The following is a 13576-nucleotide window of genomic DNA, read 5'->3' on the forward strand; positions in this document are numbered from 1 at the left end:
AAGGCTCAGAGAGGTTCAGCAGCTTATGCAAGGCCATGCAGATAGTGAGTGGCTGAGCCAGACCCTAAACTCATTTTTTTCTAACACCCTTGCTACTGCCCCTGAGGACCTAGAGGCTCTTCTTCCATCCAGAAGTAAAAGAAGAATTTACCATCCATGTTGTGAAGGTCTTCGACCGTTCAGCTCGGTATCGGAGCTCAAACTGCAGCCTGTAGAAATAGGAGTTCCAGGAGGGAGGGTCTTGCCAGGTGACACTGAGCCAGCGGGGGTTTCTGTCCACGGCAGAGACCGTGATGTTGACAGGTGGATCGGGCTGCACTGTGGGGAAAGCGAGCATGGCTCTTATGTAGCAGTAAGTTCAAGAGAAACCCATGAAGACTACAAGCTCCCAGCAGACAGGACCCCACCTCCAGCCGCAGACCGCTTCCCACCACAGTTAGGTCTCCTGCAAGTAAAGCCCAAAAGGCACCAGCTCACCAAACCCCTCACCCAGCTGCCCCCTGCCCCTCCAAGAAGTCCAAGCGGAGCACGAAATCACAAGAGAAGCAAACGGCTGCAGGGGTTGAGAGGGAGGCCTGAAGAGCTTACGTACAGATTCCATAACCCTCAAATGTTTGGGGTGTGCTGGACTGGCTCCCAGCACTGTTGGCGACGCATAGGGTCACTATGTGGAAAGAGTTGTCTCCCTCCGGGACTGCCAACTGGCAGAAAAACCGCTGGGCCTCCAGGGAGTACTGGCACGGCTCCTGGAAGTCTTCCACGGGACTGTTCTGACTGTGGACACAAAACAAGGGTGGGGCTCGCAATCAGGCTCTCGGTCACTGCCTCAATTCAGGAGGGGAGAGAGGAGGGGGCAAGGGTTAGAAGCTCAAGCTCCTCAGGCTGACCCTGGGTTTGAATCCCTGCTCCACAGTTTGTAACACTGGGGATTTTCTTTTTTCCTTTTTTTTTGGTGGGGGGGCCACACCTGCGGCATATGGAGGTTCCCAGGCTAGGGGTTGAATTAGAGCTACAGCTGCCGGCCTACGCCAGAGCCACAGCAATGGGTGATACGAGCCAAGTCTGTAATCTACACCACAGCTCATGGCAATGCCGGATCCTTAACCCACTGAGCGAGGCCAGGGATCGAACCTGCAACCTCTTGGTTCCTAGTCGGATTCGTTTCCTCTGTGCCATGATGGGAACCCCAACATTTGGGGTTCTGAGTAAATTACCAACTTCTCCAAGCCTCCGTTTTCTCATTTGAAAATGGGAATATTAGGAGTTTCTGTTGTGGCTCAGTGGTAACGAACCTGGCTAGTGTCCATGTGGACGTAGGTTCAATTCCTGCCTCGCTGTGCTGTGAGCTGTGGTGTGGGTCTCAGATGCAGCTCAGATCCCATGTTGCTGTGGCTGTGGTGTAGGCTGGCAGCTGGAGCTCCAATTTGACCCCTAGCCTGGGAACCTCCATATGCCGCAGGTGCAGCCCTAAAAAGACGAGAAAGGAAGGGAGGAGGGAGGGAAGGAAGGAAGAAAATAGGAATATTAACAATACCCAATTCACAAGGGTTTGTTAGGATTAATCGAAAAATGAGTGTAAAACATCTGGCTTAGCACCTGGGGGGTCAGAGGGGCTGAACTAGAGGGCGCACACGCTCCATCACTGAGGAATCACAGAGGTGGTGCACTGGGGCTCCCTGCCAGGTCCTGTGCTCCTGGCACTGTAGGGGGGCAGGGGTGCAGAGAGGAATGGAGAGGCCTCACCCTGGCCTCAGGGCACTACTGAAAAGACCTGCCCTCCGAGAACTGGGATAGCCAGTAGACTGTCATTCCAGAGGCACCAGCTGCTGGAGGGGTTTGCAAGGAGGTGGAAGTGTTTCTGGCAGGTGAGCTCGGAAAGGAATTCTGGGTGAGGAAGATATTGGAGGTGAGTCAGACCCTGTCCCACCTGCCCTAGAAGCCCAAGACTTCACCCACATATGACATGTGTGGGCATGCGAGGCCACGGCAGCCACTTGCTTGGCCGCTGCAGTGACGGATCACCAAGTTCTAGTTTGAGTTGGACCCCTGGGCTCAGGACAAACTCTTTCCTTCTGGGCCGGCTGCTCCAACCTTCCTGCCCTGAGTTAGAACCTCCCCCCGACACACATCCATCCTACCTCACACTGAGAAGGTGGGCTCATCTGCTTACAGGTGTGTCCCCCACCCCATGGGGCTTGAAGGCAGGGGCCTATCTTGTTTGCCTCCTGTCTCTTCCTCAGCCCTAGTACAGCACCCAGCCCACGGCTGATGCTCAAGTCTCGCCAAACAGGTACGAAGAGCAAGCCAGCAAGTGAGCAAGCAGGCGAGCCCCCTGGGGGGAGGGAGTGACCACGTGTGCACACACAGGAGAAAAAGAGCAGAACACAAAACCTCTTTCCAGGGGCCTCTTTCACCCCAGAGTCCCAAGGAGAGGCCTGAGTGAGGTCTGAGCACGCTGCACACCCCAGGTTCTTGCTGTGGCTCCCCACACCCCTTCCTCTGCTCAGTGCAGTCAGCCCAGGAGGAGGAGGATGGAAGCGCCTGAGGTCGCTGGCAGGAGGAGGCTGTGAGCTAGTGTCAACTGAATCGGCTCCTTCCCCCCAGCAGAACAGCCTGACCTGTGAAGGAATGACTTCTAGGTCCCAGACAATTTATATCCTAACTCGGCTTCAGGTTATGGAAGTTTCCTTTCTTTCTTTCTTTCTTTCTTTCTTTTTCTTTCTTTCTTTCTCTCTCTCTCTCTCTCTCTCTCTCTCTCTCTCTCTCTCTCTCTTTCTTTCCTTCCTTCCTTCCTTCTTTTTCTTTCTTTCTCTTTCTTTCTCTCTTTCCTTCCTTCCTTCCTTCCTTCCTTCCTTCCTTCCTTCCTCCCTTCCTTCCTTCCTTCCTTTCCTTCTTTCTTTTTTGTCTTTTTAGGGTGCAGTCTCTGCATATGGAAGTTCCCAGGCTAGGGGTCCCATCAGAGCTGCAGCTGCCAGCCTACACCACAATCAGAGCAACACAGGATCTGAGTTGCATCTGCCACCTACACTGCAGCTCACAGCAATACTGGATCCTTAACCCACTGATTATGGCCAGGGATCCAACCCGCGTCCTCATAGTTGCTAGTCAGGTTCATTACCACCGAGCCACACCGGGAACTCTGAGTTGTGGAAGTTTCTGACCTTCCCTCTCTTAGAGTGTGAGCCAACAGCCCTCAGGGTGGCTGTTGGTGTGCAGATGTGCAATCGTGGGCAATCAACACATGTATTTACCATCTGGTGACTCTCCCGAGACAGACGCATGTGGAAACCAGAACACAATGGATGAAGTCACGGCTTGGCCTTTCTGGATGCTGGCCTTTCTGGACTACGGGGACCGTAAGTCGGAGATGAAGACCCCAGACTGCAGAGATGTGATCTCTGCATCGTGGAGCCCCCACTTTGTGCCAGCTCCCAGGGTCACAGGGACCCCCCCAGCAGGCGTGACTTCCTGCCCCCCTGCCCCCAGCTCCCTCTCCCCACTTTATCACCACTTCCTCTCCTCTGCCCTTATCACGGAGAGAGCCTGATAAGCTCACAGTCAGGACTCTGATCTCGTGCTGCCCTTCCCCTCCCAAGGACATTTGCATCTTCTTAAGAGCAACGCCCAAAACCCTTATATTTTGAATGAAATCAGATAGACTGGGGTTAGATTCCTGGCAGAGCCTCCTACTAGCTAGATGACCTTAAGCAAGAGAATCAATTTCCGTGAACCTCAGTTTCTCCATCAGTTAAGGACAACACCTGCTCCCACCCCTCGTGGCTCTTGGGACAAATACGTGGCACAGGAGGGGCAGTCTCATCTCCCTCCCCCATTCCCTTCTCCTCAGGCCAAAGAAGTTACTTTCCTATGATAACACTTTGGACCCACTGGCCAGCCAGTCCTACCTGGCTCCTCTGAGAGCCCCCCACACTCCCCGGCCTCAGTAAGGATGGACGAGACAGACACACAGCCCCACCCAAGATACTTACAACTTCCTCACCAGTAACACGGCCTTGGTGGTGGGGGACGGGGGGCTCCGAGGTCTCCACTCACAGCCCACATTGCTGAGGGGGCTCTTCCGGAAGCAGGAGAGCTGTGGCTCCTCGGGGGGAGCTGCAAAGAGAGCACAGAGGCTGAGGGGCAACACAGCTCACCTCCCTTCTGAGGGAGCCCTTGGCCCGGCCCCACCCCACCCCAGCCCTGGCCCCAGACCACACAGACAGCCACACACAGATCTAACTGTGGCCCAGAAACTCAAGAACAGCAAAGTCCTCGTGTGGGGCTAGGAAAGGGTGCAAGTGAAGGGAGGCGCCCAGGGAGCTAACTGGCCTAGAGGGGAACGAGACGGACGGGTGGGGGGGGGTACTTTGGGAGTTTCTGTTGCGGCGCAGTGGAAACGAATCCAACTAGTATCCCTGAGGTTGCAGGTTCGCTCCCTGGCCTCAATCAGTGGGTTGAGGATCCGGCGTTTCCGTGAGCTGTGGTGTAGGTCACAGACACAGCTTGGATCTGGCATGGCTGTGGCTGTAGTGTAGGTCGGCAGCTACAGCTCCAATTCAACCTCTAGCCTGGAAACCTCCATATGCCACAGGTGCGGCCCTTGAAAGACCAAAAAAAAAAAAAAAAAAAGGGCTTTAGTGTCACACAGGCCTGGTTGTGCAGCCCTGGGAAAGTCCCAACCTCACTTCAGTTTCTACTGTAAAATTAAACGATGATAATCCTAATAATACAGCTTTCAGAGTTCCCTTGTTGGCACAATGGGATTGATGGCAGCTCTGCAGTACCAGGATGCAGGTTCGATCCCCGGCTAAGCACAGTGGGTTAAAAGGATTCAACGCTGCCATAGATGCAGTGTAGGTCGAAGCTGGAGCTCAGATCTGATCCCTGGCCTGGGAACTCCATATGCTGCAGGGTAGCCAAAAAAGAAACATAATAATAATAATAATTCTGTTTCTTTCACTGGGACATTGGAAGGATGACACAAGACACCAAGGAAGAAAGTACCTGGCACACAGGGCATCTGACTCTCAGGTGTCTTATGAGATGGGAGTGAGCTAAGAACCTACTATTTCTAAAAATAAGAATAGTTCAGGAGTTCCCGTCATGGCTCAGTGGTTAACGAATCCAACTAGGAACCATGAGGCTGCGGGTTCAATTGCTGGCCTTGCTCAGTGGGTTAAGGACCATGAACTGTGGTGTAGGTTGCAGATGCAGCTCCCCTAGCCTGGGAACCTCCATATACTGAGGATGTGGCCCTAAAAAGCAAAAAGCAAAAAAAAAAAAAAAAAAAAAAAATTAGCTCATTTGAGAGAGTTCCCTGGTAGCCTAGTGTTTAGGGAACCAGCGTTTGTCACTGCTGTGGTAAGGGTTCAGTCCCTGGCTCAGGAACTTCCCAATGCCTAGGGCATGGCCAAAAAAAAAAAAAGATAGTTTATTTGAGGGCTTACTCTGTGCAATGCAGAGTTTTTAACACCCTAAGTATGTGCGCGCACACACACACTCATTTAATCTTTCCAACTAATGTTAATAAAATTAACCTGATTTTACAACACAGAACTGAGGGGCAGCTAAGTTATGAAGGAGGAAGATTCAAACCCAGGCCGCCTTGCCCCCGACCTCTAAGCCCTAACTACACAACAAGACCAGCTGGACGGCATCTCCATCAGCCAGATGCCCCCACCCAGCTGGCCGCTCCACCAGTCTCCATGGCCGAGATCACTGGGCCTTTCCCCGAAATGCTTAGGCCAAGGCAATAACAGGAATTTAAGGGGTCAAGCAGGGAATCTCTCACTGGAATGCGCGGGGCCGCGCTGGGAGCTGTCTTGGGAGCTCTGAGGACACAACTCACCATCCACCAGCAAGCGCACACTTCCAGCTGGGACCCCGTCCTGGTAGCATGAATAGTTTCCAGAGTCACTGAGCTGCACGGACTTCAGAAGCAGCCTCCTTCCCACGCCAGCCGGTCGGCCGTCGGGGGAGCCTGTGACCTGATTCCTGAGCACCCAGTGAATGGTGGCGTTGTCCCCCGGCTCCCCGCCAGGGCAGGTCAGGGTAACGCTGGCCCCCGGCAGGCTGGTTAGCACGTCTTGCGCCACCTCTGCTGGGGGAGAGAAGAACTCGGTAAGCCTACAGCAGCCTGAGGAAGGGACTCCGTTTCTGATTTGGGAGCCACAAGAGGCTCCAGGGTGGGACATCTCTCAAGTCCATCCACAGGCCCAGACCCCGTCACCTCTGCCTCGATTATGGCAATGGCCTCCCTGTGGCCTCCGCCCCAGCCTTGGCCCTCTCCATCCAGCTACAGAGGGAGCTTTCTCAAGCCACCATCTGGCCCCCTGACCCCTTTGATCAGAAACCCCTTCAAGCGCCTGCCACTGTGCATAGCATGAAGTCCAAGTTTAGAGGCCTGGTCCAGGCCTGCCTCTTGCTGAGCTCCGAGGACCCATCTTTCCTTCTCTGCCTTAGAAGGGACAGGGCCCCTCCCCCGAAGACTCCCTCGCACACTCTCCCCCAACTCCACCCCCACCCCACCTCCTCCTACTGCCAGGTCTCAGCTTAAATGTCCTTTCCCTGGAGGCCTTCCCTAGCCTCTGCTGCATTAGGCCCTTATTCACTGCTACCTGCTCCACTGTGTCACCTTATAATTACCAATTCCATATGCCTCTTCTCTTCAGGACTCCAAATGCTACAAGAATAGGTTCTCTGTTTTGTTCCATTATATTTCAGTGCCTAGATAATTGCCTGGCACACGGCCAGGGCCCACTGAGCACTGGGTGGGTACATGTGTAAATGAATGAATGCACCTAGGCCCAGTGGGACTCACAAGAGGCATGAGAATGCAGGCAGTCTCAGAATCCCAGGGTCTCTATGGTAGGTGGCCCATTTTACAGATAGTAACTGAGGCACAGAGGAATGAGGAGACTTGTCCAGATCACCCATCACTTAGCTACAGAGCTGACATGCAAACCAGGTCTTCCAGCTCTGTTCAGTGCTCCCTCCAGAACCCTACACCTATCTATTAAACCACCTTGGGTAATGCCCATTTTATTCCAGGGACCCAACTGGAAAGTAAAAAAGAGCAAAGGTACTCCTCACCCCCTGAAAAAAATTATGAGTGTGCCACTCAAGGAAAGGATATTAAAGATTAAAGGAGGCACTCCCGTCGTGGTGCAGCGGAAAGGAATCTGACTAGAAACCATGAGGTTGCGGGTTCGATCCCTGGCCTTGCTCAGTGGGTTAAGGGACTTGCTGGCCCTGCTCTGGCATTGCCATGAGCTGTGGTGTAGGTCACAGTTGCAGCTCAGATCCCTTGTTGCCGGGGCTGTGGTGTAGGCCAACAGCTGTAGCTCCAATTTGACCCCTACCCTGGGAATCTCCATATGCCACGGGTGCAGCCCTAAAAAGCAAAAAAAAAAAAAGAGTTCCTGTGTGGCATGTAAAGGATCCAGTCTTGTCATTGCAGGGGCTTGGGTCACTGCTGCAGTGTAGGTTTGATCCCTGGCCCAGGAACTTCCACATGCCTAGGGCATGGCCAATTAATAAATAAACAGGTAAACTTTTTTTTTTTTCAGTATGGGTTAGATAGATTCATAGAATCTAAGATTTAGATTAGTCTAACTAGGAATTCCCATCGTGATTCAGTTATAATGAACCCAACGAGTATCCATGAGGATGCAGGTTCAATCCTTGGCCTTGATCAGGGGATTGGGATCTGGCAATGCTGTGGCTGTGGTGTAGGCCAGCAGCTACAGCTCTGATTTGATCCCTAGCCTGGGAACCTATATATGCCGTGGGTGCTGCCCTGAAAAGACTATATATAAATATTTGTCTAACTGGAGTTCCCACTGCGGCACAACAGGACTAGCCTCTTGGGAGTGCTGGGATGCAGATTCGATCCCCGGCCAGCACAGTGGGTTAAGGATATGACACTGCCGCAGCTGTGGCCTGGGTTGCATCTATGGCTTGGATCTGATCCCTGGGCTGGGAACACCATATGCCTCGGGGCAGCCAAAGAAATTTAAAAATTACTTCATTAAATTAGTCTAACTAGCTGAGGGAAATGAAGCCAGAGAAAACAGCAAGTTTTCATGCTAAGCACACTTGGCCGTTCTAACCAAATGTGTAGCCATTTACTAGCCAACAGCAGCCATAAGTCTGATCAAAGATTTCTGAGAGGCCCAGCAATAGCCTGGGCACCTGCCCTCACCTCCTGCCTGTGCTCCTGGGCCTGGAGGCCCAGCACCAGTGTCCCCCTGACTGCAAAGCTTTCTTTCTTGGGAGGAATGTTTTTGTTTTTGTTTTTTATTTTTATTGAGCTATAGTTGATTGACAATGTGTGTTAATTTCTGCTGTACAGCAAATGATTCAGTTATACACACATATATTCTTTTCCATTATAGTTTATCATAGGATACTGAATTTAGTTCCCTGTGCTATATAGTAAGACCTTGTTTATCCATTCCATATATACCAGTCTGCATCTGCTAATCCCCAAATTCCCAACCCTTCCCTCCCCCACCCCCTCCTTCTTGGCAACCACAAGTCCTTTCTCTATGTCTGTGAGTCTGTTTCTGCTCTGTAGATATGTCCATTTGTGTCATATTTTAGATTCCGCATATAAGTGATATCACATGGGATTATTTATCTTTCTCCTTCTGACTTAATTTACTCAGTATGATAATCTCTAGGTCCATCCACGTTGCTGCAAATGGCATTATTTCATTCCATTTTATGGCTGAGTAGTATTCCATTGTGTATATAATACCGTATCTTTATCCATTCATCTCTCGATGGACATTTAGGTTGTTTCCATGCCTTGGCTATTGTGAATAGTGCTGCTGTGAACATAGGGGTGCATATATCTTTTCAAATTATAGTTCTGTCTGGATATATCCCCAGAAGTGGATTGCTGCCTCATATGGCAACTCTGTTTTTGGGGGGAGTCATTGTCTCTGAAGCTTCTCCTGTACTTCTGTAGCCCCCAGCCTCCCTGCTTCTAAAGGTGTTACATTTTGGGTTTATCCCTCCCTCACTCGTTTTTTCTTTTTACAGTCACAACTGGGGCATATGGATGTTCCCTGGGCTAGGGGTCGAATTAGATAGAGCTACAGCTGGGGCCTATGCCATGACCACGACAATACTGGATCCAGCCGCATCTGCAGCCTAAGCTGCGGCTTGCAGCAACACTGGATCCTTGACACACCGAGTGAGGCCCAGGATCAAGCCCACATCCTTACAGAGACAATGTTGAATCCTTCACCTGCTGAGCCACAACGGGAACTCCATCACTCCCTCACTTTTAAAAATAGATTTGCTACTCATGGATCCCTAAATTTTTCTTAAATTTTTTTTTCTTTATATGGCCACACCTGCAGCATATGCAAGTTCCTCGGCTAGGGGTCGAATGGAAGCTGCAGCTACCAGCCTACATCACAGCCACAGCAACACCATATCCGAGTCAAGTCTATGACCTACACCACAACTCAAAGCAATGCCACATCCTTTAAACCACTGAGCAAGGCCAGGGATGGAACCCCCATCCTCATGGATACGAGTCGGATCCTTAACCTGAGGAGCCAAGTAGGGGTCAAGAACCATGGCAGGCTCATCCTTGCACTGGTACATTTCACATGGCAGCATCCTTAACTATATACAGGTTTCCTATCCCTAACCCTACGAGACTGTGACTTCCTGTTAACATTCAGCAGAGAATTCAGTCGGTGCTTAAGAAATGTTTAATATAGGGCACCTAAGTGGTGCCCACGGGGTCAGGACCTCCACAGCGAAGACTCCCAGGAGCCCCTGTCACATGGGACAAGGTGATCTTGCATTGTGCGGTGTCCCTTGTGTTGTGCAGCGGGCAGGCCCTACACTAGAGACCAGAGGAGCCAGCTTGTCACAACCAGGAGATGCTGAGCAAAGCAACTATGAGCCTGGAGCCAGAGGGGACTGTCCTTTCTGTTTCTGCCTTTGCCAGTTCCAGGAAATACGTTTCTCTGGTCACTTCCCTTACCCCCAGTTCAGATGGAAGCCCTTGCCATGTTTAGTGACCAGCTTGAACAATAGCAGGGGCTGTTCTATTCCTGAATTCACTAACAATGGCCAGAGGATTTGGGCAGCTCAGAGAAATGGCCAATAAAAAGACTTTTTTTCCCCCTCCTGCTAAAGCAGAGCTTCGGGAGCAACATAATAGGCGCTTCCTCTGCCAAAGAACTTGAGTAATGGTTTTCTGAATCTTTAAAACTGAGTCACTATTTTTTTTTAATGGGGAGTGATTAATTATAAACCACCCATTGGCAAGGAGTGCCTGTCCCTGCCCTTCTGCAAAATACATTTCTTCTAGAGCCTCCCAACAACGCTGTGTTAACGACGCCTTTAAAACATCCTGGGCAGGAGGATCACAAATACTCCAAAATGAAAGACCACCAAAAAAATACACTTGCTCAAGTCCGAGTGGGCAGTGCTGCCCCTCCCCCTCCCCGCCCCTCAGCCTCCTGACCCGCATCTCTGAGTCAGCGCCTGTGACACCCACATGGCTGCACCGGAGCCCGAGGGCCATTTCTTTGAAGAGGAAGAAGGGATATTCACAGAATGCCCTGCTGGTACCTCTACCCACCTCTCCAAATGATGGGGCTAGAGGTGATGTCTTTCTCTTCCTTTCATCTTTCGGCAGGTTTTTTTTTTTCTTCCAATTTTCTATAAATTGTTTTCATTATTCTTACAATAACATATACATCTACTTAAAACAAACAAGTCACAGCGCCTGGGTCTGTCCAGGTGGCTACGCCCCAGGAGAAAGAGGACGTGGAGCAGAGTGGAGGGGGCTGGGAAGAGGGATGGGGTGAGAGTGGATTTTTCAGGACAAGCAGCTTCGGAAAGCACCTCCCAGGCCAGAGAGCATACACACCCTACCCCTGCAGCTCTGTGCTCTGTCGCTTTGGCTGCCGCACAGCCCCTCCGCTGTGCTGGCCTCATACCCCGGTGGACACAAGGACAGCATCCCTCCCCACCTGCCCTGTTTGGCTGCTCCCCGGAGTCTGCCAGGGCCCTCCCTGATCAGGAGCCGAAGGGGAGAGGCACAGTGGGGAACAGGTGAGGAGGGAGCTCCTGAGACAGTCTTTCCTGCTCCGCAGAGATGGGCCCCAGCAATCCCCACACTCCTTCTCTGGGCGGTGAGGGGACAGGGCGGGGAGCGAGGGTTTTGCCCAGCACACGCTGACATTCAGCACAGCACGCAATTTTGCATTTGCCCTTGAGCAATTGCTCAGCCATGTGGGGCCAGGATGGCAAGCCTCTGCCTGTCCCCTCCTTAAGAATTCAAGAATTTTTTTGTGCACGATCAAGTGCAAGGCCAGAAATCCTAATCCAGGAGAAAGAACGGGCAGTTATTGAACACTTACTATGCACAGACATGCCTCTCCACAAGCCCCCACCCCGGAGAACTTAAAGCTGCCTATAATACAGGCCACCCTAAGATAAATGTCCCCAACATAGTGAGGAGGGATCCAAGGGAAGGAAGAGTTGAGTTAGGCTTTGAGACAGGAGTGGAGTTTAATAAGTGGAGCTACAGGACTTGCAACCAGCTGTGGTGCAGCAGGTTAAGAATCCGACTGCAGCGGCTCAGGCCGGGGGTTCCATCCCCGGCCGGACGCAGTGGGTTAAAGGATCTGGCATTGCTGTGTCATAGGTCGCAGCTGCGGCTCAGATTCAATCCCTGGCCCGGGAATTGCCACATGCCATGGGTGTGGCCATTTGAAAAAAAAAGAAAAAAGAAGTGGAGTTATAGGGAATGGCATTCTATAAAGAAGGAACAGCATGGAAAGGCTTCGAGAAGTGAGAGCCCAGGGAGAGCAGGTATCTCTGGTGTCCTTCAGGGGGATCAGACTTGACTCTGAAGGCAAGCTCAGTGCCCACCCACCTCCAACCCCCACCTGCTGGACAGGAGCCAACAGTGCTTCCCCCTTCTGTTAATCATCCAATCGCCCCCCACCCTCCACCCCCATGGCCCCTTCCTGGCCTCCCAGTGCACCTTGAAGCATCCCAGAAGCAGGAGAGAGAAGGGGGCAGCCAAGGACCATTGAGCCATCTTTGCTCTTACCAAGGCCAATGTCAGATGCAGGGTGGCAGCACCCTTCATCCCAAGTTCCTACAAAGAAAAGGAATGGAGCAGAGGACAAAAGCACCCCACCTGCGACCGAGAGCAGAAAAGCATCCTCTCCTGAAAACAAGCCTTCCCAAATTGCCTCCTTAACTGTCAATGCACTTGGCGTCTGGTCTGGTCTGGTCTAGTCACTGACTACTCCCTGGGTAGGGTTGGGCTGACACCAAGGTACACACTTGTCTTGATTTGTCCTTTAACATAAAGCACATCTCAAAGAGTGACCGGCAGCCTGGCAGAGAGGAAAGAGTCCTGTGTTATCAGAAGACCAGAGTTCTACTCCCAGTCTTGCCAGTGACTTGCATGTTGCAGCCCCTGGCAGAGCCCCACTCGCCCCCTCTGTGAGACGAGGGTTCAGACTAGAACCTGAAGCTCCCTGCTGTCCCATTTCTGCCACAGCACCTTATCACCGAATCATTAGCTCTCAGAGAGCAGGAAGCATGTCTGTTTATCTCAGACAATAGCCCAGGGTGAAAACACAATTAATCTACGGATTTATTAATCTCATAGCCGATGACTTTTAGAGAAAGATGTCGACCAGGGCATATCAGTGCCCTCAGACAAATGCATCTCATCCCTAGAGAGCTCAAGGGTAGGGAAATTCCCACAAGCCCCCTCGCCTCCCATTCCTCAAGGGGCAGAGAATTTAGGTCCCAGTCACCCCTGGCAACCAAGCCCGCACCTCCCAGCCTGGTTCTCTCCCACTCCTTGCACCACCGGGCCCCTCACCAGAGCCAACACCTCTCAGGCCTGGGAACTCTGCAGTACAGCCCTGGGAAGTGGGGTCCTTTTCCACTCCGGACCTAAGGTTGGGTGCCAGAAACCCAGACAGCTTTGTTGTTTTTTCTACTTTTCTCCTTCTTCAAGTAAACTTGCAAATGTCAATAACCAGAGAAAAACACGCACATGGAGACACATATTTCTCAACTCTCTTGCAGCTTGTTATTGCTCCTGCCAGCAAAAACAAGTTTGGCTTCCTGGCCCCATTTATGTAAGCGGTGAAGCAGCTGCCCGGTGCCACCACAGACCCGGGTTTAGCTCACGCCTGCTAATCCCACCGCCCTGGTTTCTGAGCAGGGACGCCAGCTGGCAGCACAGGATGGCCTCCAGCCTCTGGGGTCGCAGAGACACAGGATCTCAGAAGGGGTCACAGAGGAAACACAGGGCCCCTGACAGCGATCACAGCCCTGATCTGGAGGGAGGCGGCTGCTGAAACATCTCCAGGAGGAGGAGAACCTGTGCACAATGTCCAAAGAGAGACGCGTGCAGAATTTGGTCCCACGGGGCCTAGAACGAGTCCCCAGTATGCTCTGTCCCCTCTCCCTGCATCCTCATCTAAGGACTGAAACTGACGTCCTGACTTCCCGCATAGTCACAAGCCCCTCGCTCACCACTGCTTACAGCGCTTAGCACATGCCAGGA

At 52.0% G+C, this 13576-nt stretch overlaps 1 protein-coding gene across 5 annotated transcripts in view; it reads right to left on the reverse strand.

Annotated features, from left to right (window-relative positions):
• Nucleotides 1-13576, reverse strand: part of IL6R (interleukin 6 receptor) — a 58857-nt gene that overhangs the window by 30769 nt on the left and 14512 nt on the right. For 3 of the 5 annotated variants that reach the window (XM_021088726.2, XM_085020914.1, XM_021088727.2), the window contains 4 exons: nucleotides 5849-6100; nucleotides 3990-4113; nucleotides 593-774; nucleotides 152-318 (listed from right to left, as the gene is read on the reverse strand). In XM_021088726.2, coding sequence (XP_020944385.1) covers nucleotides 152-318; nucleotides 593-774; nucleotides 3990-4113; nucleotides 5849-6100 — 725 coding nt within the window. 5 annotated transcript variants of the gene reach the window in all.

This window comes from Sus scrofa, chromosome 4 (genome assembly GCF_054392235.1).
Source record: "Sus scrofa isolate SSC_HxYL_T2T_F1_AM1 chromosome 4, Sscrofa_HxYL_maternal_Yorkshire_Landrace_v2.0, whole genome shotgun sequence".
In the NCBI taxonomy this organism is placed as follows: domain Eukaryota; kingdom Metazoa; phylum Chordata; class Mammalia; order Artiodactyla; family Suidae; genus Sus; species Sus scrofa.